This window comes from Austrofundulus limnaeus, unplaced genomic scaffold, assembly GCF_001266775.1.
Source record: "Austrofundulus limnaeus strain Quisiro unplaced genomic scaffold, Austrofundulus_limnaeus-1.0 Scaffold0, whole genome shotgun sequence".
Lineage (NCBI taxonomy): Eukaryota > Metazoa > Chordata > Actinopteri > Cyprinodontiformes > Rivulidae > Austrofundulus > Austrofundulus limnaeus.
The window spans coordinates 2,740,657-2,768,360 of NW_013952402.1; the positions used below are offsets into that span (position 1 = coordinate 2,740,657).

Sequence of the window (27,704 nt, forward strand, 5' to 3'; positions counted from 1 at the left end):
ACCCCACACACACACACACACACACACACACACACACACACGCACACAGAAATGGGCGGGACAGAAGCAGAAGTTGGTTATTAAAGAGACAGAGGCCAATTTCAAGGCATTTAGAAGAGGAAGTGATGAGAAAATAAATTTATTTTCTATTTAAACATAAAAACAGCACTTTAATAACAACTATGGATCACATAGATACTTTATTATGGTATAGTATTTAAATGTATGCCTGAGACACACATAATATTGCCCCTTTAAAATGTTACCATTAACCGTTTGGATTCAACTCTATTAGCAAATATCTCATGTATAACAGCAGACTTTAAAGGGGAAATGTCATGAAAAATCTTTTTTTAGCTTTCATGTTATAACATCATTCCCTCATCAAAAACATACACAGAGTGTTGCTTTGACTCATTAATGCATGTTTGTGAAATCCATTCAGGAGAGCAAAAGTTGCCGGTTGGTCCTAGAACCGCCTTTTAGGTGCAGCTCCTCCTTTGTGTCTCCAAGCCGAACTTCTGCATCACAGAATGAACTGAATATTTTTTTAGGTCAGCCCAATTCAAGATGGCCGCCACAGTCAACAGATCTTAAAAACACAAGAACAATTATAATTCACTCAGTTTTACACATATGGTGCTAACATTTGGTGTGGTAGGAGCTTGAGTGTCATATACTCAAAGAAATGCTAGGCTGTTGAATCTATGGAAATGTTTTTTTCAGTGAGACTGTGTTGTAATGTAAGATTGAAGCGCCGCACTCAGAGCCGACAACATGATTATTAAGCAGTCTGTTGATTAGAACTGCTGTACCGCTTCTGAACGATACTTATGGCCACGTTTCTTTCTGCAACACTTCGTATGCTGTTTGGCGTCCTTAGTTTCAAACAAGTGTCATAAAGAAAGGCTTCACAGGTCGTGGCTCTCAGAAACAAAGGGTTTTGCTTGACTAGACTGACTGCAGCGACAGCGGGGCGCTTGGCATATAAGTCACTCAGCCGTGCCACAGCTCCTGTCGGGATCACAGCACCCGGTTGCCAAACAGAGAAGTCTAACCTTCTATTTTCACACTAAGTACATAGCTGACATTTGGATTTTAATCCTGAAACATCAGATTAGATCAGAGTCGAAAACTGATCACTACCCTGCCTCCTGCTGCTTTTCCCGCATTTTTTTTCTTTGCTCTTTAAACTTGAAGCACATGGCACTTCAGCAAAATAACAACAGTAACTGCAACATAACCTAGCTGTGTAGTTAGTTAGTTAGTTAGTTAGTTAGTTAGTTAGTTAGTTAGTTAGTTAGTTAGTTAGTTAGTTAGTTAGTTNGTTAGTTAGTTAGTTAGTTAGTTAGTTAGTTAGTTAGTTAGTTAGTTAGTTAGTTAGTTAGTTAGTTAGTTAGTTAGTTAGTTAGTTTTGAAGTACTGTAATTTGTGTACCAGGTCAGTTCCAACAGCAATATGTTTTGTTTTTTAAGTAATGTTTTCAGTGTTTTTTTTCCCCACACTCAGTCAGGAATCTGTTGGGTGAACACGAGAAGCTGWGAACAAGTTAAAAATAAAAGAGACGGAGAAGACCAGAAATAGAGGCTGGGAAGCCCCAAGAGTTAAAATCATGCATCATTAATGAGTATTAAAAGTGTCATAATTATTAATGACCTATTTTGAACACAGTTTAACCAGAGCACCAGTTAAAGCTGGGTATTTACAGTGATATAGGAAGAAAACAGAAAAGACTACACTGTATTTTAGTCATGTTTAAAAAATTCTAACCAATTCTTTATTTATTTAATTAAGGGGGGTTTTCTGTYTGTGTCTGTTAGCAAAATATCTCATGAACCCATAAGATGATTTCACTGAAAGTTTCAGAAAGCCATTATTAGATAGACAAATACATCTCATTAACCTCATGAATGAACGTAATTTAAGATGGCCGCCTCAGCTAACTGCATGCAAACACAAAATTTGCTATAATTTTGTCAGTGTCAGAGACACTGAGCTAAAACTTAGTGTGGTAGTAGCTGAGAGTCATCTCCATCACATAATTTGATTGTTAAGGGTCACATAAGATCTTAGTTTAAAAGTTTGGCATTAACTGTTTATTAGCAAAATATCTCATGACCCACTGATTGGGTTTTAATGAAAGATACAGAAAAGTCTAGAATTGTTTTGCAAATATTAACCAATGTTTTGTTCTGTAGTAGCTAAGCATTAAGCTAACAAATTTTGTTAAAAACATTGGTATTGAAGGTGGTGGATGATACGTGTTCGTTTAACAGTTTTATATTATGAATGTTTCCTCTTCAGTAGGAATGTACTACGAAGCAAGAAAAGCTAATGCAACAAAACCAGTCTGTAAATTTAACACAATCTTACAATAAGAAGCGAGTATCAACTAGTATACTGTAAGGTTTTATTTTATTTTATTTGTGGCCTCGTGCAAAGGTTGCATGTCTCGTTGCTTTTATGAGTTCAAAAGGAAACATTTTAAAGTGAGCTTTTTATCAAATATTAATGCCTTGTTATTGAAGGCAACAAGATTTTCTGTTCATGATCCAGAAATGTGTTTTTTTTTTCCTGCAGTTTACATCAAGTTTGAAAATGCTTAGAGGCCTTGCTTGCACAGTATGCTTAAAAATCTGCCTACAGAGTGACAATGATGTGCAAGTCACCGAAAAMTCAAAGAAGTTTGTCTCGTCCTCCCTGATGTAGGCAGAGTCATGGAGGTTTTTAACGRCTGCTTCTGATAATTGCTCTTTTGTAACAGCAGGCTTTTACTTTGAGGAGGACTTTTCTCAGATTTAGCTGATGCTTAAGAGTAATTAGTTCTTTCTCTTTATTCATGCGGCTTCCTGTGCTACAGGCTGCCTCACAGCCCCAAAGCCAAGTATTTTTACCCATCAGGCTTTGCAGTCAGGTAATGTTTTCCTTTTAAGTGCTGCTTTGTCTTCAAACTCTCCTTCTGTAATTTTGAACAAGGAGTAAGCTTAAGAGCTTTTTTTTGTAATTGCACTTGTTTCTAAAGCCGCTTTSCTTTATCCTGAGTTGGTTTGGATCATTCAGATTTAAACAGTGTCGCAGGTAAGGTCACCTTCAGCTGATTCCTTCATTCAGTACAGACACACACACTATTTACTAAAAGATGAAAACAATGTGAGAAACAGGGTTAAAAAGAGTTATTTTATTTAAGATGTTTTGCATTAATTTATTTATTTTTATTAAAGTAACCAATTAGGAATTAAAAAGTCCAGTTTTGTCAGTTTTGTAATGTGCTGTGGAATAACCTTCCTTTAAAGTGATTTTAGAAAACAATAACAACCATAACTTCACTTAAAATAAAAAACTTAACAATTTAGTTAAATAAAACTGGCAAAACGTATAGTTAAACAAAGCTGACTGCTTACAGCATCTCTAATAAATAGCCTGTTTGTGCTAAATAACAAACTCTGTGCATAAAGTGAAGCTGAAATACATGTATGATTAATGCAATCTGTGGTTCTCAAGCTTTTAACGCCATGCCCCACTTCCTGAGAAAAATGTCCTTCATTTCTGACATTACAGTATTTCATGCAGCGCATCATCAGCTGGTTTGTCTGTCAGATTTCCCGCTCAGATGAGCCTCGACCATCATCATTCTGACCGTCTGTCCCTGATTCAATCTGACGCCTCCTCTAGCCAATAAACCGTTAACRGTAACCTCCGGTAAAGAAAGAAACTCGTTGTTTGTCGTCACTTTTATCTGGGTCACGCATCAGCTGTGTCCGTCAGTCTAATTGCTATGAGAATATAATTGGTGTAGCACAAAAAGAAGTCCAGGTTGCCAGGTTTACAACTGTTTGACTAATGACTGACAGCTGTGAGCCTCACATGCATTATTAGCATTTTTTGTACAATAAAAGCTAATCCTCATAGAGTTTGTTATGAAAAAATTTGGTCCCTAAGCAAATTATGTTGGTGACCCCTGGTTTGTGCATCAGTCCTAAAGAATATTTGTTTCTGCCCAGTTGATGCGCAGTTTTGCTCTTCCGGTCTTTGTCTTGTCAGCTACCTTTACTGCCATTTCCTAACGACGTAGCATCTGTGGAGGCTTCTAGCTGGAGGCACTTTGATATCTTTTTATAGTCTTCCTGTGCTTCGTAGGCATCATTTAGCTTCATTTTCAGCCCCTCCATCAGTTGCTTTAGAGAAGTCCGCACTGGCTGAGAGTTACCGTAAGCTTTAAAAAAGTCATCTGTCGCTTTGCGCAACTGCAAGTCAATTTAGATCTGTCATGTTCTGAGTTATATTCATGAAATAAACTACAATTGCCGCGCATTATCATTCAACAAATTGCTCATATTTTACTGTCTTTTTCTGCTGCAGGGGTTTGCATTGGTTCACCTGCTTTATTTCATAAATCAACAAATAATCTGCCCAGAGGGGCGAAATATGTGTATTTTATACAGTCCATTTACTTGTGTTTAGTATTGATTTAGTGTGGTATATGTTTTTTGTTAACCTTTCATTGCGCCGAGATTTAAAAACAGAGTGCTTAACGCAGCATTTGTATTTAAGTCGGGGAAAAGTGGTGTTTTCAGCTCCTGCGAGGCAGCTAAGAAGCACATCGTGTGCAAGCAGTTTTATGTCAGAACTCATTTCACAATCTGCTGCTGCGTGTCACTCTGTTTTTCTTCAGCAGCTCTTGTTGGTTTGCATCACACTGTATTACACAAACACGACAAAGTGGGGAGAAATGTATTTAAATCTTCTCGAAAGGGGGAAAAAAAAGGACGTGCAGCTACAACCCACAGATGAATGCACTTTAAGGAGGTAATCCAGAAGCTGCACCCTCTGCATCCTGAAAGCCAACGACGGCTGTTGTGGTTGTGAATATTGCACGTCACTGAGCACATCCACGACGAAGTGACACAGATCCACTGATCCCAAAAACTGGAGCATCTCAATTCCTTTTGTCTTTTGAATCAGCTCTAGATGGGGAGAGTGATTTCTGATGCAGCACATGTCAAATCAAACAAAACACAACTTTTAGTGGAGCTTCTGTGAAGCTGGAGAACATGTTCTGTTTTTTTTTTTATTCTGAAGAGAAAACTGAAGTTTTTATGACTTCGATGGTAGTGTGCCACACACTGGAGGGATTTGGGGCTCATTAATTAAAGACGACCTTTTTGTTTATTCCTATAAACACAATTCATTGCACATCAATCATGCTACATGGGAAAAATAATTTGTTTTTTTTAAAGCTGTCAAAGTAACTTTACAACAAAATCAGGTTTGATTACAAATTCAAAGAGTTATATAATTGCATCAAATGAATCATTCAGTTTCCATTTGCGAAGCGTTTGATTCTTTATTCATCTGCTCCGTGGGGTATTAATGTTGAGCCACAGAGCTGGATGAAGGACATGAAGCTCAACACGTAAGAGATCAAATCAAACGTCGCTCAGTTTGAAAATAAGTCGGAGTCAAAGTGTTGTGGATATTCACCGAGGCGATGGGCAAACACGGCTCTGGAAGACAATAACAGAAGCATTTGCAGCTTTGTTAATAATTTAGCAGCCGAACTGAGCCGAGGGCAGTCGCAGAGGGGGGCTCTGAACCACTCTTAGCCATCGCCGTGGGCTGCAGGAGGAGGAGGAGGAGTTTCCGGACGGAGAAGAGGCGCAGATTTTGTGTCTGAGTCTGCACTGCTGTGAAGAAGAAGTAAAAAAAAAAAGAAAAAGAAAAAGAAAGCAGCATGTAATTTTGATTGTGCGTGGCTAAATTTACATTGAGTCCCCAGTGTCAAATCAAGTAGATGGGTCTGCTCAGATMAAATGCATTGGGGGGGTGTTATTGAATCAACCATGCGTTCTGAATATCTAAATTGAAGATTGTAATTGAATTTTTTTGGGATTATTGTGCTACCCTTTGTGAACATTYCATACGAAGCAAAGCCTCAATGCCAGAATCCCTCCTAAACAGCCACTGATAGAAATGGAAAAGGAATGAGGAGGTGGAAGTATCTGAAAACAGGTCATCATCTAARAGCATCAGAAAAGAAAATACATGTATTTCTCAAAGGCCACGTGTGTAATGTGTGGCAATAGTGCCATCTTTTGGTGAGCTGAGAAAGAGCTAATAAYTGAGCTTTCAATTTTCGACAAGATTATCACAGAATTGCTGTAGAGCCTGGAGCATCTCATCTTAATATGCTTTTTTTTCTCTCTCTCATTTTTGCAGACATCAATATAACTCGTGCCAGATTCAGTGGGCATGATGAGTTTGGTTACACGTCCTTCGTGGCTTACACCTCCATCCCGAGCCTGAGCCTCTTCTACGAGTTCAAGCTGAAGTTCACACTTGCAAATAACTCATCTGCTGTCAGAGACAACCTGATCCTGTTTGCTGGACACAAAGGACAAGGTGAGCTCTGTCCTGACTCCCACGGACCAATTTAAAATGATTCATACCGTTGTGTAAACCAAAGGACAAAAATAAACTCCTTTGATGTCTTCTTTAGTTGTAGTTGTCCAACTTAAATGAGGATGTTTAAAAAAGCCATTTAACTCACCTGCTGTGTATGGTAATGTGCTGTCTAATGGATTTCTACTCTCCTCTGAGATCATCTAATCAGGAGGCTTCCCTGAGGATTTTCTCCCTCTTTTTTTGGGTGGATTTTCAGACGTTATTAACAACTTTCCTAACAGTCCAGCAATTATTTGATTTCCAGCAGATGTTTTATTCTCCCTGACMTGCATGGTGCATTTTGACATCACMCACACAAAATGAACATTTGGAAAGYTAATCACACCGAACAGACTTTCAGGTGTGGGCGTGCGCTTTGGTGCTGTCGGGACCTCTCGCGTGAAATTAGTATTGCCTTTCATCGTGGTCAGATTAGGCAGCAGGTAACTGCTGTGCCATTGTCAGCAGCATATTTCATCAAAAATTGTGGTGTTGGGATGAGGTGGGGATCACAATTTCTAATAGATCTCGCTGTAGTTTTCTCCTGAGAGTGTGGTTCATCGAGGTGGAGGCAAAACAGAYCAAGAGGAATGCTGATAATGAAACACTTGCCAGGAGAGTGAGCAGCAACTCTTACTGGAAACAAAGACATAGCATAAAAACATAAAGGACTAGTCTTTGATGTRACGCATAACACCTGCCAGCTTTTATGCAAGTTTTAGCTTAAGATCGTTTTTGCTGAGAAATGGAGTCGCTTCGCTCAAACTCGGAAAATAAAAGGATGTTCAGCCTCATGATGTTGCAAGATACCACGCTCAGAGTGGAGGCATCTCTTCTCTTGGGTTTCTTAGGTTCTGAGTCCTTTGAAGGACCCGGACTTCATGGGTCYGGTCCTTTATTGACCACAAGGACCAGAAGAAAGTGCCTGTGAATTTGAGTGGTCTAGCCTATTCCTGCCCTTACCCTGGCGTATGTCCTGTCGCCTAGCAATCAGGACAGCACTAATCAGAAATTAGCGTATTATTATTATTAAAGAGGCAGTATCATGTAAAATCAACTTTTTTGAGTTTTATCTCATGTTATCATGTTAATATAATATAATGAAAGTGAAAGTTAAACTGTCTGCTGAGCTCTCAACATTAGCTCTCACTCAMTGAAGCTCTTTTCAGATTAAAAATAACTTTGAGGAAATGTATTTTAGATGGTAAGTAGACTGCAGGCCCCGTGAGCGTGAACCCCCTCACACTGAAATGGGCGGGACAGAAGCGGAAGTTGATTCTTAAAGAGACAGAGGCCAATTTCAAGGCGTTTAGAAGAGGAAGTGATGAGAAGATAAGTTTATTTTCTGTTTAAACATAAAAAGGCTAAACAGCTAAAGGTGACATAGATACTTTATTATGGAATAGTATTTAAATGTATGCCTGGGAAACACATAATACTGCCCCTTTTAATATTATAAACACAATTGGCTAAGAGGCAATAAATTAAGAACTAAGGGACCTGCCATACAAACCCTTTTACAAAGATTTCTGATAAAAACATAATTTAAAAAGCATTCAAATGACAAAAAAAACTAACAACACTGCTTTAAACTTTCAACTTTTGTACAGCCAGATTTTAATTGTACTTAGTGTGTCTCATTTCGTCCGCCATTACAAGAATCTGGGGACAGGCTGGGCCAAGGACACACCGGACACATCCCTCATAATTGGGTCAAAACATGACACGTTTGTGGGCRGCAATTGGAGGGGTCTTCAAATTTAGACAGCCTTTGGCACATTGCTGTGCTGCAAGTGGCTAAAAAATGTCTTTGGAAGGATGTAGCCTCTGAWTTTGGACARGGCCCTATGGTCGGTTTGTTGTGGCGGCCATCTTCAACCAGGTTGACCCCAAAATTTAATCAGTTGTAGATGTAGAAAAGTGATTACTTTCTGCAAGTTTCTTTAAAAGTTTTTTTTTTTCAGTTGGTTAGGTTCATGAGACCCAACGATGGATGGATGGATGGATGGATGGATGGATGGATGGATGGATGGATGGATGGATGGATGGATGGATGGATGGATGGATGGATGGATGGATGTTTATGAGATATTTGGTAACAAACAGGCATTCACACACAAAACATGATTGTACACCTTTGCCTTTTAGAGGCTGGCAGTAAATATGAAATATGATCAATTCTCTGGGTAACTACTATAAAGAGGAGGCACCATTACAAACAACAGGGGAGAACATGAGTTTGGACAAATAAACTTAAATTTGTTTATGTTGTGCTGTTATSTCTTTCTTTTTGTACAAAYTGTTGAACACAAAATGTGAAGGAAAAAAAGAGRAGGTCCTCTGGGCAGGTTCTTCTTTATTGAAACATTTCATCTCTTCTTCAAGAGACTCTCAGTCTGAGGAGATGCAGGTAAACTCAGCCTTATAAGCAGATCAACCAGTTTAATGAATCAAAACTTGTTCACAATCAAAAGAGGACCATCAGCCTAACAACTGATCGTTAATGCCCTGATAGCTGCTTACTGTTCAGAGTGCTGAGTCATGCTAACAGTATTGTACAGGTAGAGTTTTCTACCTGGATTATTAAGATGCATCAGGACATTTTGAACACTTTTGTTCCCTGCGTGTCCTCCAGGTAGTGACGGTGATGACTTTCTCGTTTTGGGACTACGAAGCGGAAGGGTCATACATCGGTTCAACCTGGGATCAGGMGTAGCGACCATAGTCAGCGATCGACTCGACTTCCACATCAACGTCCACACGGTCGCCTTCGGAAGGTCAAAGAAGACAGGATGGCTGAAGGTGTTTACATTTTTATTTCTTTTCATCGCAACGGTCGTCCATTCTGACAAACAGCTGGAGCACACGTGTTTTCTTTTTCCAAAAAAAACCCATAAATAAATAACATACTTATTGAGTTTTGTATATGTATTCTGCTTTCCAATCAAAGTTTGGAATTAATAAATCAACAAATTCTTTTAGTCTTGTGGTCAAGTAGAACAGCATTGTCTGACAGAGAATATAGTGCCCAAAAGACTACGGAGGGAAAACTGTGGGAGTTCATTAGTTACTMTGACTAAATAACTCTAATAAATCCCAAATTATACTTTTGTCAGCTTTTACAGACTGTGAAATTCTTCTCCCACCCTTGACACCTACAGACATACGGTTCCAGTTTGAATATCGATGTTTCCTCTCGTCTCCCTCAGGTTGATGGGCATCGTAACAGAACAGGATTTTCTCCTGGACCTTTGGTGGGCCTCAATGTTTTCAGCCAGCTCTTTGTAGGTGGCTATAATGAGTTCACCCCTGAACTGCTGCCAGTTGGCTCCAAATTCCGTCAAGGCTTTCAAGGTAAGACTGCTACGGCTTTATTACAGCCCAGATCTGCTATCGGCACAGAGAGCACCAGGGTTTGGAGTTTCTCCCAGGATCTGAGTCTTTTTTTTTTCTCTCTCTTTGCAAGAAACAGGGGAAGTCTGTAATGAAAAGGGAGTTACAGGCCAAAAACGGGGCTTTGAGGTTGATTYTATCTCTGCTCTGTAATTGCTTCACAGCCCATACAGTGTGTTGTGTGTAAATTCATTCCGCTGCTGATAAGTCACTCGAACAAGGGCACTATCCAAATCATCTTTGTCAACATCAGCATCATTTGTGCATTCTCCCAGGTGACCTCGTGTAAGAATGGATTTTGGAGAGAATTCATTGTGCCCGCTATTGTGTGGAGCCGTGCAGCGAAAATTGCCGTAACTGTAATGACAACGGCTATGAATATGATCACAACCATATTCGGCAGTCCCTGCGCCACGGCGATGATGCTCGTTATCATAAAACGTCGTGGCAGATGCATTTAAGGCGAACAAAAGCTTTTTTTTTTTTATTCTCAAGGACTGGGCGGGGGGGTCTGCTCACCAAATAAACCTGCAAAAATCAAATCAGTCGCGTTAAGAACACTGGTTTGATCCTGCTGGATCAGAGTCACTACTACCTGAGCGGGGGGCAGAAGAACCATAACCTTTCTACTCCGACTGRAATGAGAACTCATGAGTGTGTAATCAGATCTGTGTGACCTTCCTCAAGCCCTAATCATGATGGCTGGCAGCAAACACACTGATAATGCACTTCAGCCTCAGTTATCAACAGATCCACACTCCTCCCCTGTGGAAAGATGGACGTGAACGCTGTCTGGGGTGGGGGTCGGGGAGGGGGTGTCACTCACTTTAAACTGTTGCTCAAAAAGACAGAAAAAAACGAGGATAATCTTGTTGATTAATAAATTTGTTATAAGACATTTTGGTACCAATTTACAATAAGGCTCCCCTTATAGATGGCTTATAAATAGTTAATAATTCATCTGTAAACACTTTATAAATCATTAAGAAGTGTTTATTATGCATTAATTAAGGATAAGAAAGAGACAAAACTGTCTGGTTTCTTGCCAAATAGTGAGCCAAATCTGTTCAAGTTCTTATTACATCTAAAGGTGCTTTATTAAACATTTCAGACTAGGTTTCTACATTGTAAGGAAAAGAATGTATTGGAATAATAATACAGTACAATATTAAATCTAAAATATGTTTCCAATACATCATTGTGCTTACATGGTAGAAACCTAGTCTGAAATGTTTAATGTAGCAGCTTTAGTTGTAATATGAACAGACATGGCTCACTATTTAGCAGTAAACTGGACAGTTTTGTCTCTTTCTCATCCTTAATTATTGCATAATAAACACTTCTTAATGATTTATAAAGTGTTTACAGATGAATTAATAACTATTTATAAACCATCTATAAGGGGAGACTTATTGTAAAGTGGTACRGACATTTTAAATATGTTTTAAAATAATTGTGAAGTTTAGGGATTTCCCATAACTGCATTTACAAGGTTTTACCAAAATGGCTACAACTTTATTTTCTCAATATAAAATGGTGTTAATTTACTAATCTAGCATGAAAGGCAACAGGTGGTATGCATGCTTTAAAAGACGGCTAGGCTTTTTTTTTTCTACAGCAGGTGTAATTGTACCTGCTTGAGTTTCTCCTAAACGCAGTTAAATCAAAATGTGCAATCGTCTCTAATCTGCTTTGCTTTTTGCCGGGTCTGTGTTTGCAGCACAACCATCATTTGAGTCTGCCAAGTAGACAGCATCATGCCATGAATATTCATGAACGAGCATGACATTTCCCCTGCATCCTGTTTATGCCAATGACTAATGCAGCTGAGAGGGGAGAGTCAGCATGTGCAGATGACTGTGAGGGGTTGTGTTCGGGCCTTATATTTATAGAAGGACCAGGGCACTGGAGGTGCAGGCCAAAGCAAATATTGTCTTGATAAAATTGAATTATGATCGCAGAAAGCAAATACGATGCTGGAGATGCTAAATAACAGATGGGGTGGGGTGGGAACTTGGGTAGGAGCAGGGGGAGGGGGACAAGAATCTTGGATGGAAACTAGAAATTCTGCAGAGATTTTAACCTATCAAATTAAAATGATTTACTGCACTGTGCAAAAGGCAGGTGAAAAGCATAAAAACATAAAGGACTAGCATTGACGTTACGCATAACACCTGCCAGCTTTTATGCAAGTTTTAGTTTAAGATCGTTTTTGCTGAGAAATGGAGTCGCTTCACTCAAACTCGGAAAATAAAAGGATGTTCAGCCTCATGATGTTGCAAGATACCACGCTCAGAGTGGAGGCATCTCTTCTCTTGGGTTTCTTAGGTTCTGAGTCCTTTGAAGGACCCGGACTTCATGGGTCGGGTCCTTTGTTGACCACAAAGACCAGAAGAAAGTGCCTGTGAATTTGAGTGGTCTAGCCCAGTGGTTCCCAAACTTTTTATCTTCTGACCCACACAATATCCATGGCAAAAACTTGTGACCCCAAATATTACTGGTCTGAGTACATGAACTTTGTTAATAAACCTAAAAACACAGGCTTTTTGACAATCTAAACAGCTTGTACACAAATATAAATACTTATTTTTTCTTATTTTGTGTTTTTGTAATAATTATAGGGAAAATATTACATCAGCAATTATTTTATTACCCTTTAAATTGATTTCTGGAGATTATCCAAGGTGCTTCATGACCCATAATTGGGTCCCAAGCCCAACTTTGGGAACCAAAGTGCAGTGGTTCCCAAACTTTTCAGCTTTTGACCCACAAAATAACAGTAACAGAGACCTGTGCCCCCAACTATTTTTGGATGATAAACATTTGTATCAGGTCAACTAAACATGGGCATAATAACAATACTTTTATACTACATTTATCCATTTTAAATATACTAACCTCACTCCTTTGTAACAACTAAGGCAAAAATGTAATTAATTCAGAAAATCTTTTCAGGACCCCATCTTAAGGCAGGTGTGAAAAACTTTATAAACGCTTGCGCAAACATGAATTTTAATTGTTTGTATCAAATGACAAAATTGAGCAAGAAGAAAATCTCAATCTTAAAATGTGCTATGGCCACCCTTTCCCTCCAAAAAGCACAGATTCTACTTTGTACGCTTGCACAAAATCACGGATTTCAGTCAGGTGTGTGATTAACTAATTTTAACAAACAGTTGCTCATCATCATTTTCCTACAAAGGCTGAAACACAGATTAACTGGAGCAGAAACAGCTGTGTAGGAGGCTTAGAATTGGTTGAGGAACAGTCAAATTTGACTAACAATGTGAGGTTGTGGAGGACAGTTTCATGTCACGAGTCATGCGTCATGGCAAGACTGAGCCCAGTAACAAGACAGGAGGTGGTATTACTACACCAGTTATGTCTCTCTCAGGCCAACATGTTAAATGAAACTTTGGTCAGTCAAGCACTTATAGTACAGCAAGATGGCAGCATGATGGTGAAGTGGTTAGAGCAGGGGTCTGCAACATTTACAACCAAAAGAACCATTTCTGCTGCTTGGCTCACTAATAAAATGTGTCCAGAGGTGCAAAATAAGCTACAACTGTGATTATCAACTAGTGGTCCATGGGCCTTTTCGAGGCCTTTTCGGTAAACTTTATGGCCACTGGAGGTGACATTATAAAACTAAACGATGTATTGGGAATTTTATTATTAATTACTACTTTTACACACCATAACAAATGAAAAGACCAAATTCATGTAAACAAGAAAAATACTGTATATAGTTTACACCGAATTTCATAAAAACTAGTACAGCTGAATTATTTAGGCACATTTTTCCCCAATTCTTATTGTTATGTAGTCTTCAAATTCTACAAAGGTAACTTTGATGGATTTGAGAGAAAGATCATAGAAAGAAGTTGGATTATTTAAGTAAACATCAGGCTAGCATGAACTAGCATGTTTTACCTTTTGTATTGTATTGTATTTTTTTTTTTTGATTTTATAGTGATCACATATTTGCATACAAATTGATTTAATGTATCAAAAAAAATTCTGTTATGTTTGGTCAAATTTCCAAAGAGCCACTGCAGAGGGACCAAAGAGCCACATGTGGCCCCAGAGCCTCAGGTTGCATCAGCTGCGGACATGACCGCCTGCTGCGAAGCAGGAGGAAAGGAGAGCAGAAGAAGTTCAAAACTTATTTCTAGCGGCAGAAGAGGTTGGAAGATGGCTGTTTAATAAGTGCTTTAATATTGCAAGAACATTACCATCAAAAATAACAACAAACTGGATAAAAATAAAATTAATCCACACAMCTCTGTCCTCCATTASTGTGAAGCAGCAGAACCGTCCTGTGAGGAAGTGGGCGGAGGCTCTGCTTGGGTTACGAGGAAACGAGCTGGGCTCAGGTTGAGGTGGGCTAGAGTCCAGCCTGTGACATCACAGGCCGTGGGATTTGAAACCTTGACATTAATATACATGAAAAATACATTTACTTAGCGTAAATATACCAATGGGTGCATTTCTTTGGTGCCATAGGACTGTTTTTTTATGAAGTACATACCCAAAGTTGAGTTAAAAAAAACTTTAAAATGTGAATTTTGCATTTTAGACAAATGGAGTTGAAATGGAAGAAATGTTTTGAAAGCAAAGGGTGGCCAAACCAAAAATTAATTAGGCATAATTTATTTTATATTCACCTGATTTATTAAATATACAGTATTTCTGAAAACCTCATCCTGACTTTTTCACATCTGCCTAAAATGTTTTGTTTTTTGTTTTGTTTTTCTTAAGCATTATTGGATTTTTGCTCTTATGTCTCATATTTTTTCAGAAATATWTAAATACATCACCCCGACATATGTGTTTGTGTCAAAGGGTGCATTTTCAACGTGCAGTTTCGGACTGGAACGGACAGAAGGTTTCAGGCTGTGGGCCAGCCCTCGGGTCATCCAGCCTTCGGGCGCAGTGTGGGTCAGTGTGGAGTCACTCCCTGTGTTCACGTTCACTGCAGGAATGGAGGGACGTGCGTGGACTCRGGCTCGTCTGTTTAGTAAGCTTAAGATCTTTGGGAAGAATTTTTTTTCCTTCGTGCCTTGTGCATTTTGTTTTCCTCTCAYTGTTACAGTTGTGACTCCACATCGGTTTGTTGCAATGTGGCTAAAGGAAATGAGCCTTTACAGGCTTTACACTGTGTTTGATTGTTCCCCTCTACAGCTGCCAATGCCCACTTGGATGGAATGGAGCCCTCTGCACTGAGACGGTGTCTGTGTGTGATGCTGAGCACAACCCCCCTCCTCTGTGTGCCCTCGGCTCCACCTGCATCCCTCTGCCAAACGGGTATACCTGCCAGTGTCCTCTGGGGACAGCAGGACTCCACTGCCAGAAAGGTTGCATCACTGAACCTGTCACCCCTAACTTCATCAGTTGCACATGCTCTTTTTATTATTATTTAAAAAGACAGTACCCTCAGGTAATAATTATTTAAATGCTGTGTTTTATTTGTTTAGCTGTGACTATCAGTGATCCATTCTTCAGCACTAAACAGTCTTCGTGGATGTCATTCCCACCAATGAGTGTTAGACACAGGACTGTTGTGGAGCTGCAGTTCCAGCCTTTATCACCTGATGGCATCCTTGTCTACACTGCACAGCATCTCAGCGCCAGAGCTGGTGAGGATGTATATAGTCAGCTTTATTACAATGAAGAGTGTTTTCTTCAAACAAGACCCACATTATATTCAGTCTGTACTTGACTGATGAACCATAAAACTCACAATGCACTTTTGCTTTTAAACATATTTTAGTGGTTGAATATATGGTTGATTTGGAGAACATTCCGAAGTGCCTGTGACATCAAAATTTTTGTTAAAATACAAATGCATTTTTGGAAAGATAACACAAAATCATTTCCATGCTGCTGAGCTGAACAGTTGTTGAGATATTTGCATGTGAAGTAACAGGAAGTGATGTCAAAGGGGAATGTCTGCAGAAAAATAAAGCAAAGCTAAAATGCTCAACAGGCCAGACTGTGGAGAGGAATCTGATATTTTAGATTATTTTGAGTCACTATCAGACAAGAAAATAAGTCAGAGTTCAAATCATAATGTTTCAATAAACAAAGACCAGTGAGTTATTTTTCTTAAATGAGTTCCTCTTTGATGTCACTTCCTGTTTCCCTTTTGCTGAGCCAAGTTCAAAAGAAAATAGGCCAGTTATGGGTCCAAGTGGGTAAAATAATGTGTGGTATGCCAAGTTTCTCAAAGGTTTTTTTTTGACATTTTGTGTCAGAACGATAAGCATGTCACAGGCACTTTAATGCAATATTGTATAAGGGGGAAAAAAAAACAAAAAATAATTTCAAGGCATGTTTTTTTTTCTATAAAAGTGTCAAAGACAGTGCATTAGTTTCATGCACTAATGGCAGATGACAAAGGGATTTTTTCACAAGAATTACTGATTTGAATTTAGTGGCAAACTTGTAAAATCAAAGTCAATAAATGTATCAGGTCTTTGTTAGTTCATACTTAAGTCAATAAGAAACATGCTTGATTTTAAGTAATAAAATATCAATCCACACTACTTGGAGAGTGTTAAGAGAATAAGATCATTTAGACTGCTCACGGATAAACCACAGGCATATTCTACTTGTTAAAGCCCCCAAGCACTGCGTGATGAAGTGTTTAGTTCTGTAATTGAAAGTACAAACATAACTGAAAACTCCTAACTGTACATTTAAGGGATGTGTTAAAGTGTTTAGTAATTGGCCATTTTTTTCTGCCAGATAAAACATTTTTAACATAAGTTTATTTTTCCTTTCGTTACATTTTTCCAGGCGATTTCTTCTGCCTCTCCTTGTCATCGGGGTTTGTCCAGTTGAGATACAATTTAGGGGACGGCACCAACATCCTGCAGTCGGATAAGAYAGTGGACTTGCACGGCAGGATGTGGCACACGGTTAAGGCAGGTCGAACTGGTCACCGGGGCTTTCTTAGTCTGGACGGGAAGGAAGTTGGAGAAAAAGTGACTGAAGGAATGGCCACCCTCGATGTCGCCACCGAGATCTTTGTTGGAGGCGTGTCCACGCTGAGCTTCGTCTCCCCTGATGCAACTGAAAGGGAGCCGATGAGCTTCACAGGTGGCCTGAGAGAACTTCTAATCAACGGTCAAGAACTCGAGCTGACAGAGACGGGAGCGGTTGCTGGAGCAAACATTGGAGACTGGGATGGGACGCCTTGTGGGTATAAAGTGTGTAAAAACAAGGGTCAATGCAAAACCACAGGGGTCACCTCATTTATTTGTACATGCCCATCGTTATGGACTGGCTRTAAGTGTAACCTGTCTGTAAGCTGCACAAATAACACCTGCAGACATGGTTCCCTGTGTGTTCCATCTACTGCCACCTCCTACAGCTGCATATGCCCCATAGGATGGGCAGGGACAAACTGCGACAAAGAACTGTCCTCAGACACTTTCAGGTTTGTTGGAAATTCCTACATTAAATATAGAGACCAGAGATTCAATACAAGGAGCTTAAAGAACGCACAAATCACTTTTGATGTCCGCACAAGCTCCAGTGAGGGTTTGATCATGTGGATGGGAAAAGCTGAACATGAAGATGATGACTACCTCGCAGTTGGACTTGAAAGAGGCCATCTGAAGATTGCAGTTAATCTGGGAGAAAGACTTTGTCGTCCATTAACTTTCGAAAAGCGCTCTCTCTGCTGCAACAAGTGGTACAATGTGTCCTTAAGCCTCGACAGCACYATTCTTCAGGTGTTCCTGGATGGTGATAAAATCGTTTTTGAAGATGTGGACCCGTTTGAGAGATATGTAGCCTTAAACTACGGGGGTCTGGTTTACTTTGGAGGYTTTGAATTACACAGAAATGTCTCTGTCGTCACCTCTGGGACTTTTTCAAAGGGCTTTGAGGGAAGTGTCAGGAATGTTTTTTTGTTTGGAGATACAACACCGGTGCAGTTTTTGAAAAATAGCGACGGTTTTAATATTTATGAGGGTGTTGAATAACAATGAAACCGTACTTCTTAACCTGTACAAAAGACTTAAAAGGTGATTTTAGTGGTATTTTTATCATGTATCGGTAACTACTTTTATTACATAAAAAATACAGCACCTTCTTTATAATCAACAATAAAAAAGAAAGATTAGTTTTATTACGAACTGTACATTAAACACACAGTGCAAAGGCACACTTATTCTCTAATGTATAATTATAAAGCCAAAATGTACAGTTTAATGAAATTGTTTAAAAATATTTAAGCAATGAAAAAAAAAAGACTATGCTGCTCTTTAGATTGGTTCATAAATATGATGTAAAACATTTAGGCTAAAATTAGATCTCATCTTGTAATTTCAATGCACAGTCCACCCTGTGARCAGCAGCTCAATATGAACAAGATATATACAATAAATAATTGAAAATGTTCCGAGATTACGTTTATGCATGGTCGGAATAAAAATTGTATTGTTTAGAATTGAACTGAAACGTCATTTTGGCTGAACTGTTAACAATAAATGGAACATTTATATGAAAGGAGATACACGCTGGTGTATAAAACAACTCCACCAGCAGCCAGTGTAGTCAAACGGTTTGTATCAGTCATGTGGCAAAGGAGCCAAAAAAAGTCTTAAAAGTCCCAAATGCTCTGGGATGGCAGGTGAAAAAAAGTACAATAAAATTACGAGCAACTGTCTTTTGAACTTCTTCGTCCGTTTTCGTAATCAGAGTCCCGTCTGTGCCTGTGTCGGTCCTTGTGATGGCTACCGTACTCTTGGCTGTGGTGCTTCTCTTTCCTCCTCTCTCCGTGACGGTCTTCTGAGTGTCCGTGGTGCCTGCTCCTCTCCCTGTACTTGTCGTCGTGGCTATGCCGCTCTCGGTGCCGGCTCTTCTTGCCGTGATGGGAGTCCTTGTAGTAGCCGTGCCTCCCGTGATGGTCTCGGTCTTCAGAATTCCGCGGCCTCTCCCAAGGGTCATTATATCGCTCATCCAGACGTTTATAGTCTTTGGCCAAAGAGGAGATTTGGCCAGATGGTTCTGAGAGACTCTCTGGGTTTTGTGGCTGAAGTCCAGAAGAAGCCTGTGAAGAGCTGTCGTCCGTGTCTGTGGTGGAGACGGTATTAGAACGAGCTGCGCTGTTGTGTTCTGGCACAGTAGTAACAGAATCAAGTTCTGTGATAGAAATATCTTGAGGAAGATTTAGCATTAGTGTTGCTCCAGCGCCATGATCAATCTTTTTACTGAGAAATGGTTGTGTAGCTGTTGGGGTTTCTTCAGGTTTGTGTCTGGCCTGAGACAGCTGTAAATATCCTTGATGAAATGGTAATACTGGCTCCCTTCTAGTGCTGCTCATTACAGGAACTGGTTTGGGGCTTGAGGCATCTGAGAGGCTGGCTTTATCCTTCGGCTGTACCACTAATTTAACTTCATTCACAGGGGAATATGCTGAAGATTTTTTCAATATCCCACTTAAACCTGGTTTCGAACCATCTGTGTGATCTGAAGCAGCCTGAGATTCTGACAGCAACAACAAATTCCCTTCACTTTCCCCTTTTTCAGTTTCGGTACCACTCGGAGCAGCTGACAAGCTTGCCAGGAAATCGTCGGTTGATACATCTGGAGGTTTATCTTTCAGCGTGACTGATGGTTGATGGACCACTTTTGCGGGGTCGTTTCCTGATGAGCTGTTCAAAGCAGGTGCGTCATCTGGACTCAACATCTCAGGCTCAGGTTTAACAGGTTTTGTTTCTTTCTTTTTGATGACAAAGCGGGAAGCAGTCGCTGTTGGACTTTTAGCATGACCAGTCGATGCATCCTCTTTGGGAGCAGGCTGGATGTTAGGAGGAGTATCTTGTTCTGTAGGCAGTGGCTTATCACTAAAATCTGGCAAAGGAGGCAGTTCCCCACCCCAACCCACCAACACACCAGGGAGAAAGCGAAGTGGCTTTTGCGGTTCCTGACTGCCGGACTCCTCCATTGCTGATGGTTCTTCAGAAGACTCTGCCACAGGCTCATCTTCAGTCATCTCAAAGGGTTTGTCAAGCTCTTTCTTTGGCGGCGCGGCCAAAGTGGACAGGAACAACTTCTCTTCCTCCTCAGTGGTTCGAGTAACTTTTGTGGGAATGGGGATGGGCTTGCTTTCAGGGACAACCCTGACAGGTTCGGTTGCAACCACAGGAAGAAAATCCCTTTTCGGTCTCTGGCGAATTATGAGTCCAAGGAGCAGATTGGCCCGGTTGTTTTCTAAACCTATCAAGTTCAAAAATGAGTTCAGTTTAAGAAAACATGAAATAAAACCACTATCAAATGGGAAAATAGTTTTACTCTTCAGGTTACCTGGTCCATCAAAAGGAACGAGCTGATGGGGGACTTTCTCTGTGGAACCCAAGGGAATAAGATACATGTCCTTCACTTGTTTGAGGTTATTGGACACCACCCCGAAACGTCTACGGCTACTGAAGTAGGCATAAAGAAGTGTATAGGAGATCTCATCTTCCTCTGTTTCAGGGGAGAAGCGAACCAGGCACACCTCCTGTAATAAAACAAAAAGCATGTGTCAGTATAATGTCTGYCGATGCTTCTGCATTTGAAAATATACACGTGGGTCATTGTTCTATGTGTTGCCATCAAAACGAGAAGATATTCCCTCCTACTTTTACCTTTGTACATTCCACTAAACATTATTTCCAACACATTAGAATTTTCATTAGGATTAGGGTTAGTCAGGGTTTTGTCACTGCAACATAACAAGCTTTGTTATTTCTGGGTTTGATTTGTCTGGTAGGCACTTCAGGTAATCCTGTTCAAGTAGTTCAGAGAAAAATGTAAAAACGCTTAAAACTCACTTTTGTTCCAGTTGCTCGAATCTTCTCCAAGTAATCCCACACAATCTGAGGACTTATCCTCCCACCAACCTGGATGCTGTCTGGAAGATCCTGTTGAGAGAAAAAAAAAACATTTATGCACAAATCTTTAAGTAGTCTTAAGTACTTGTCTAAATTCTGTTACTGGATGTTTAGTCTTTATTTAGTATCAGATTTCCTGTTTTGACTAGTTTTTCTTGATTTTTTCTGGAATCCACTCAGTTTTCATCATAACTATTCCAGCAGAGCAGAAGACACCTCTTGCAAATGTGTTAATCCTTCCTCATTAGACTAACACTATTTTTCTCCACCCTTTTTAAACAGTTAACACAGATGTCACTCAAGCAGTCCAAACTCCATTGTTTTAGCAATGACAACAGAAACCACCTGTTCCTGACTATTAGAAGCTACTTAGGTCAATATGACATCACTGAAGCACCTGTTTGACACTCCTTCACAAAAACCTTTACTTAGCAATCAGTCTGCAGGCCTTACAAGGTTTGTGTTGTTCTTTACCAACATAGAAAGAGGAGGTCCAGACCAGATGAGAGTAAGAAGTACAGGGTTTCAAGGAAGATGTGAGGTGTAGTGTGAAGGGCCCACGATTCAGAAGGAATTTGGGAAACTATTACGGACTGCAATTTATTCTGATTTTATTTTGGTTTACCTTTACAGTATTTTCTGAGATATTTACAATATTTAAGTTTTGCGAGAAGGGAAATTTAACAGCCTATGTAGAAAGATAACAAATGGCATGAAAGCAATGTAACAGGCTACAAAGACAAGTGCTGTATATTGGGTCCATTATGCCAGTGGTTCCCAACCAGGGGTATGTGGAAAAATTTTCCAGGTGTGTAAAATAATAAATAAAAATAGGACTGAGATATGTAGGGCCATATGATTTCCACAACGCAGAAAATGTAAACGGAATGACCGATGTAAAATTGACACAAAATGGAATCTTGTACAAAACGCAGAATCGCACGACATTTGCTCATTTTGGGTATTTGATGTATTTTGGACACTTCTGCTTCCTGCACTTGCAATTACTTGGTTTATTTATTTAATTACTTAGTCACTTTCAAGGCAATGGTTTTATCTTTATGTTTAATTTGAGTTGAAAAGAATAAAATGCCTGAGAACTAAACATTCTAGGGGGTTAAATAAATAATTTTTATTTAATAATCAGCTGWTGTACAATAAAGTTTTGGAGACTCATTACGTTTGACAGAAGGGGGTATTAGTGGTATGACAAACTGGCTCAGGGAGTACACAAGTCTAAAAAGGTTGGGAACCACTGCATTATGCAATGATTGATTTGAAGAGCTCATACACTTGGTTGCAAGTTGTGTTGTTTGAAGGCAATATTTGATTTAAAATGTTTTGGCACAGTAAGAGCTTTTAGCAAACAAAATGTCACTCTGACCATCAGTGCCTCTGTTCAGGCCTGTGTATGAACAGTTTTGAAAATGTGCAGTCTGAGTTGACTCTAACATGAAAGCAATCAAGAAAAACTAATGAGGTGTAGATTTTTTTTACTTCACAGTAATAGTTCCAACTCTAAACAGCACAGAAATTTTAATTATTTGGYTTATGCTAATCAATCTCCTATACTAGTACCAACATCATAAACCAAAACTGACTCTTACATAAGTCTAAARATGTTTTTAGAAACTGTGTACCTCTGTCAAGTTGTCCAAAACGCCTGAGACTGGAAAAGCTTTGGTCACAAGTTTTGCTACAGAGTGCATGTGGATGAATCCTCGCCACAGGGACTTCAGGTTAGTAAGGAAAGACGCTTCTTCATCTCTTCCAGCTGCATGATCCAACCTGTGCCCAAAACAAAAGAGGCTGTGAAAAAAGCAAGCAAAAGTCCAAAATYCAAAACCCAAAAGTCACATGGAGGAACAAAAACTACCCACCTCGTTTCAAAGCCTGAGTGGGCATTTCGGAAACTCTCTTCTAAAACGGTCAGGTGCAGTTCATCGTCGGCTGCAGGTGGTGTCGTGCTCTTTGACTCCTCTGATTTGGTRGACTGCCTCCGAACCACCGTGGTGGCAACTTTCATCACTTTGGTTGTTGCCTCCTCCACAGGAGGGGCCATACGACCTTAAACAAGGAAGTAGTCCAAGTAAGAAATGAAGAGGTATTAATAATTAATGCCTGGTTCTTTTATCATCCTAATGTTTACCTGTGCAGATTTTACAGTGAAGATCAAATAGGTGGGACTTGTGTTGACTTGTAGTGTCTTTTTCCATTTTGACATTTTCTACTTGATTCTCTGGGGGTTTGGGGGGTTCTGGTGGAACATCGATCACTTTGGGAAGAGGCTCAATCTAAAGTAAAAAAAAAAAAAAAAAAACAAGCTGTCATCTACTTGTTCTAATTTGATTTATTAACTTTGTAGAGTAAACAAATAAAGTAACATTTGCTTTAAACCTTACCTCTACAGGCTCTGGTGCTTTCATTGGTTCCTGGCTCTCGATTTCAATTTCACCTTTGTGGGTAATCTTAGTGATGGGTCGTCTTTCTGCTTCCCTTTGCTCTTTTTCAATCATTTCAATTGTCTAAAAAGGAGAAGTTTCTTAATAAGTCAAAGCTTTTTTTTTTCTAATTTAAAAATAAAAACAATAAACTTGTACAAACAGCATCTTGTGAGATARTAAATGACATATAACAAAAAAGTGGCATTTGAAAGCAAAGGTTTAGGCATTATTTACATGTCTGTTCTCTCTTTGTCGCCAGGCAGCCAGCTCTTTGGAGGCCAGTTCCTCAGGACTCATGCGAATTAGGTTACTAGGAGATATTTCCCCTTTGAGAACCCTTCTGAACAAAACCTGCATAAAATAAAACAAGTAAAACCACAGCTAATTAAGCTCTGTTCATGGTAGAACTACAGATATTTGGATTTGCCTAATAATTAAAAAAAGTACTTACATTATTTTTTGTATCTTTGAGGTTAAACATCAGGCTTCTGTACTTGTTCTTGTATTTGTGATCTGTGTCTTTATACAGGTGAAACAGTTCTCGCTCCGTCTTCTTGGCGACATCAGAGGCCCTCTCCACTGATATTTTCAAATCAGAATCTTTTAGCCTAAAATGAAAAAATAAAACATATTTTACACAATACTAAGATTAAAAAAGAATGTGCATTATTCAAATATCCATTAATTACATATAATCATAAAASACTGACCTCTGGGTGAGGATTTCTTTCAGAGAATCACGAACACTTCTTCTGACTGCCTCCCCAGAAACAGGTTTCTTAGAAGCCATGGAAAGAGCCTTGCTTTTTGTCTCGTGTTTCGAGTAAAAACCTGTGAGGAAAGAATAAAATCTATCGGGTAAGGCAGAACTAATCACATCTAAAAAAATTGTTAGATTTAACGAAAGCATATAATTGCAGCTTTATACATTGGTCAGTGTGTAAGGTAAAACAATGAGGACTTCAACAGCTATCACCACYTACAAGGAACTGTTAGTATATTTAGATGATTAAGACTTTTAAAAGGATCCACGATTAGTTGCAACATAAGACTTTATTTCATAAACATTTATTTTAACTGTAAAATAAAGACTAAAAATACTGTAGCCTGTTTAGTTTTGTAATTTTTTTTTAAATATGTATTTAACACGGACGGAGCCATTTTATTTACACACAAAGCATTCACGATTAGTTGCAACATTAGACTTTATTTCATAAACATTTATTTTAACTGTAAAATAAAGACTAAAAATACTGTAGCCTGTTTAGTTTTGTAATTTTTTTTAAATATGTATTTAACACGGACGGAGCCATTTTATTTACACACAAAGCATTCTGGGTAAATGATGACGTGGATAGGTCCTTGGTGTGAGTGAGCTATATCCACCGTGAAGGTTAATCTTGGACAATATCTGATGATCGACTCTTAAATGAAACCAGAGAGCGTTGACAGAGAGGAGAAGGTAGAAATGACTCAGCCTGTAACTGAAAATATAGATGGAGGACAACAGAGCTGCCTCATGGAAGAAGAACCTCAGCTTAGCCTGTTAGCCTTTGTGCTAGCTAGGGTTGGGCATAATCGTATTGTGTGCAATTAATCGTCAGAAAAACAATCAATTACTTATTGGCACTTGACGATTAATACAATTAATGTCACCATCAGTCTGCTCTGTGCTCCTCTCTGCTTCAAARCTGACCAACATTAAAAAAAAAAGTTCTGCAATTTTTCCATCAACAGAATTTAAAATTTGATGTGTAGCTTGAAGTCTGTAATTTTGACACAATTTGGAACATATTTTTATGAGGCCTCCGTTTTCAGTTGTCCCCCTCCTACAGTGCGGCTACTGCCAGTATCACTCCAGCCCCTGTTAACAATACGTGTTAATTAGGTGTCAACGATAGCCATGTGATGAGAGTATCAGTCACATGGAAGCAGTGATTAAAAGCCTGAATTTTGCCTGAAACTCTCAGACTGAAGAAGTCTCTTGGAYGAGAGACGAAACGTTTCATTAGAGAAGAACCAGTCCAGAAGACCTATACAATTTTTTTTCTTTTTGACTGTTCTATATACTTATGACTGTCTTCAGTACATTTTGTTTCTAGTAACATAAGGACAGCGGACCCTGTACTCGGTGAACCCAGCCCGGCCTTGAAGCAAACAGAACAGAACCAAGATTATTTTATTACGTTCACAGCTGATTACAGCACCTGTTTTATGAGCTGCCTCTTGAACATCTGAGGACTGCCTCCTTTCTGGGTCCTGTTAAAGAAAAAAAATATTCTAAATTACACATTTTCAACAGAGAAATAAAAAAAAACAGACATGGGAAACACTGACATATGATACTCGTGTGAAACTGTATGTGTACTGTGTTACCCACACACCCATGTGCACACCTCTTGCACAGCCAAAGTTAAAAACAAGAAGAGAACAAACCCTTGTATAATGGTTACACTGGCTATGACTATTACCAGAAGATGGATAAGCTGTGGAAAATAAATATTAGTCTTCATTTTTTAAAATTTTAAACAAACATTTAAAGGCTTCGTATAGACTCTATTTACCATTCTTACTGGTCTGACACCCCCTGATGCGAGTGGCTGMGAGGATCCTGGACGGGACTTAGGATGTAGCTTATGATCCAGTTTATGATCCTGTACCTCTGTCTTTTCTTGAGCTTCCGGCTTGGCTGCAGCAGGAGGTTCAGGCTCCACCTTCTTGCTTTCCTCTTCGCAACATTTTAAGCAAACYTACATCTGGTCCTCTTCTTCCATTTCGCGTACCTTGGCCAGGTCGAGACCGACGCAGTCTCCATGGAACCAGTCGTCACAACGACCGCAGCCTACCATGAACCTAGACGACACAAGACGGTTGTTAAAAGATGTGTCTTGCTTGAAGGTTTAAATTCAACAGATAGAAGCAAAAAAAAAACTTTATGCGAGTATTTTTTTTTCTTTTCTACACAGGCTACACTTGATATCAAAAAAGCAACCCTTACATATTATTGTGGTGTTTTTTACACAGACCACAGCAGTTGTTTCCATCCCAAARGGCCTCGCTGTTAGCAGGCTGTTCTTCAGCGGTTTCCTTCTTCACAGCGGGAGCGTTGTCCGGAACAAACAGCTCCGGCTCCTCCACAGAGATGCTTCTCGAGTTCCTATTTTTATGTTTTGCGAGAACCTTTTCGAGCTTTTTCAGCTTAAACTTCTCCTGCCCGCTCTCTTGAGGATGTTTTGAAGAACTGCCTGGGTGACTGTTCGCCTGGTGATCAGGCTCYGCTTTAGAGATGTGGTGAGGATTCCGTTGTTTGGGCGATCCCAGGTGATCACCGGAACGACCGACAGACGACGGGCTCTTCTTTGCGACGGGGTTTGGTGTAGTTGGTGATTTTGGCTTTAACTTGTCATCTCCGGCGCCGTGTCCTTTTTGCATCTTAGCAATGGGTTCACTCTGAGGGTTCTCAGCTGACCTTTTCAAAGGTGGAACGGCTTGTTTATCCTTTAGAGGTTTTGTTTTGTGCAAGTCTCCTCTTTGGACAGGTTTGGATGGCTTGTTTTGGYATTCGTTATGCTCCTTCATCGTGTGGCTCGTTTTACACAAAATCAAGTCCTTGTTCTTGTTAGGTATTGGTCCTTGTTTGGACTTGAGCAGTGTTTTGACTACAGCCTGATGCTTATCCTTAATATCAGCCTTTTCACCAGCAGCAGCTGTGTCGTTTTCACWGCTTTGTGGATGTTTGACCCCATCCTTTCTTTTACTGACTGGCTTTTTATTTTCTGGAACATTCTGATTGTCTTGTTTTGTCTCTTCTGTGCAAAGGCTCTCCATTAATGTCCCATTAGAGGTCTGCACATCATTAGGGTTCACATACGGGCCCAGCCCAAGAGCTGTGTCATCCGTCAAGCTCTCTTCAGTTACATCCATCTCTGCCTCATTCTCTGGATTAGCATTCTGTATGTTGACAGCATCCGGTGGTAAGACACCCAAACCCATGTCACCACCACTAAAAGAAAAGCCATCATCGAAACATTCCGCCTGGCTTGTATCAACACTCTGCGTGTAAGAGGGTCCTGGAAGCAACTCGATTTTAAATCCTCCAATTGTGACCGTCAGCCGTCTCAATACAACGGTTGGATTCAGCCASACTGCACTGTCAAGATCATTAATGTTAACGCGCCCTCCGAGAACCAAGTCTTTCTTCAGCTGTGTTCCTTTAATTCCTTTCTCAATGAGGAATGCCCTGCTCAGCCTGTTGGCGCGTTTCCTTCRAGGTCGTCCTCTGATTAACGTGTTTGTCGACATCTTAGGCTGTTGGTCATCACCGTGATCTGTGAAYTAAAAACAAGAAAAATAAGCAACACCCTTTGAATTTTAAATTAGAAAGAAACTGTACTGGCATTAAAGCCATGTACAAATATGTTCCATGCACACTGACTATTTCTCATTAAAGTGTATCTTACCACCCCCCCTGTGAAAAGATAACTCCGCCCAAAGGCGAAATTTGAAAAATGCATCAAAGTGGTTGGGGGGGGTGGAT

At 39.7% G+C, this 27,704-nt stretch overlaps 2 protein-coding genes across 4 annotated transcripts in view; one reads left to right on the forward strand and one right to left on the reverse strand.

The window, feature by feature from the left end:
* The window catches only part of eys (eyes shut homolog), a 205,300-nt gene extending 187,052 nt beyond the window's left edge, over positions 1-18,248 (forward strand). The window contains exons 45-51 of the mRNA XM_014010919.1: positions 6,217-6,399; positions 9,077-9,243; positions 9,651-9,795; positions 14,680-14,854; positions 15,019-15,191; positions 15,312-15,473; positions 16,636-18,248. Of these exons, the coding sequence (XP_013866373.1) occupies positions 6,217-6,399; positions 9,077-9,243; positions 9,651-9,795; positions 14,680-14,854; positions 15,019-15,191; positions 15,312-15,473; positions 16,636-17,828 (2,198 nt within the window). The 3' untranslated portion in view covers positions 17,829-18,248. The remainder of the gene's footprint in view (positions 1-6,216; positions 6,400-9,076; positions 9,244-9,650; positions 9,796-14,679; positions 14,855-15,018; positions 15,192-15,311; positions 15,474-16,635) is intronic.
* Positions 17,953-27,704, reverse strand: part of phf3 (PHD finger protein 3) — a 13,712-nt gene continuing 3,960 nt past the window's right edge. The window contains 14 exon segments of one of the 3 annotated variants that reach the window (XM_014011041.1): positions 17,953-20,067; positions 20,155-20,350; positions 20,664-20,753; positions 22,364-22,511; positions 22,604-22,790; positions 22,873-23,017; positions 23,126-23,248; positions 23,402-23,518; positions 23,619-23,775; positions 23,878-23,998; positions 25,375-25,426; positions 25,639-25,653; positions 25,732-26,020; positions 26,166-27,495. In XM_014011041.1, coding sequence (XP_013866495.1) covers positions 18,500-20,067; positions 20,155-20,350; positions 20,664-20,753; positions 22,364-22,511; positions 22,604-22,790; positions 22,873-23,017; positions 23,126-23,248; positions 23,402-23,518; positions 23,619-23,775; positions 23,878-23,998; positions 25,375-25,426; positions 25,639-25,653; positions 25,732-26,020; positions 26,166-27,495 — 4,538 coding nt within the window. In that variant the 3' untranslated portion in view covers positions 17,953-18,499. 3 annotated transcript variants of the gene reach the window in all.